At 66.1% G+C, this 1,173-nt stretch overlaps 1 protein-coding gene across 1 annotated transcript in view; it reads left to right on the forward strand.

The window, feature by feature from the left end:
- Positions 1 to 1,167, forward strand: part of REXO4 (REX4 homolog, 3'-5' exonuclease) — a 5,830-nt gene extending 4,663 nt beyond the window's left edge. The window contains exon 7 of the mRNA XM_006776528.2: positions 252 to 1,167. Coding sequence (XP_006776591.1) covers positions 252 to 374 — 123 coding nt within the window. The 3' untranslated portion in view covers positions 375 to 1,167. The remainder of the gene's footprint in view (positions 1 to 251) is intronic.
- The last annotated feature ends 6 nt before the right edge of the window (positions 1,168 to 1,173 follow it).

A 1,173-nucleotide genomic window follows, 5' to 3' on the forward strand; every position in this document is an offset into this window, starting at 1 on the left:
GCCCGGCACCAAGCTCAGCGCACACCCGCCTCCACAGGCATCCCTAGTGTCTGCTGTGCTCTGAGGCTCCTCCCAGGCGCACGGGGGCCCTTAATGCTCAGCTTCCTCCTGGGACGGGGGCACCGAGTCCCAGCACGCTCCATGCTGGCCTCCACTCCCCCGGGGTCTGGCTCGGCTCGGGAATCGGGTTGGCTGTCATGGGACCGTGCGTGTCACCGGCTGGGACAGTCATGGGAGTCCATGTCACCTAGATTCAGGATGCCCAGGCAGCAATGAGACTCTACATCACGGTGAAGAAGGAGTGGGAACGCGCAGTCCAGGACAGACGCCCCCCCGCGGCCGCCACTCCAGACCATGGCAGGGATGACGCGTAGCGGAGCCCACCGCCCCCATGGCAGCGTTTGCGTCCACAGGCACTTGTGACGAAGTCACAGGACAGTCGAGTCTCCCCAGAGTGGCGACAGAGCGTGGCAGCGGGATGGGGCACTCGTGCTGCTGAGGGCCCTCTCTGTCCTCCGATGGGAAAAGCGTTTGTCCGGGGCACAGCCAGCAGGCGGCCAAGCCCTAGTACCATGTCCCCACCCACGTGGCAGCCGCTCTGCTGCGTTCACCGGGTCCCAAGGCAGGAAGCAGCCAGGTGTTCACGCCTTCCTCCCAGGAGGCCCTTCCCTCCGCCGCAGCGATGGGGAGTCTGCAGCCTCGAGGAGCCCAGACCACGGTCCGCAGCCAGCTCAGCCGCGGCCTCACCGAGGCATTTCCTGTGGCCGCCCCGGGACTGGCGCTGGTGGCAGTGTTCCTCTCTCCCCACCCACTGCCCGCCAAGCTTAACCCCAGGGTCAGCCGCGCTGTGGCCAGGTCAGCTCAGGCTGCCCCGCGTGGTGGGCTGTTAGCACTGAAGTGCCTCCTGGGCCGGAGCTGACGTGCTCATCTCGGGTGATCTGACCAGGGTCTCAGAACGCGGGGAGCACCGGGTGCCTGCAGCCCAAGGCTTACCTGCGCCAACAGGTACAAAAAAGACCCAGCCCACTGAGGATGCGATTGGACGTGAGGCTTTACTTGAGGTGGAGCTGCGGGGGCCTGTGTCCTCGCTCACAGCGGCTGGAAGGCTTGTATCCGGCTGAGGCCCGTACAGAGACGCGTCCAGCAGCTGCCCCTTCCCTCCCCCCTAAGGAA

Source organism: Myotis davidii, unplaced genomic scaffold (genome assembly GCF_000327345.1).
Source record: "Myotis davidii unplaced genomic scaffold, ASM32734v1 scaffold609, whole genome shotgun sequence".
Taxonomy (NCBI): Eukaryota; Metazoa; Chordata; class Mammalia; order Chiroptera; family Vespertilionidae; genus Myotis; species Myotis davidii.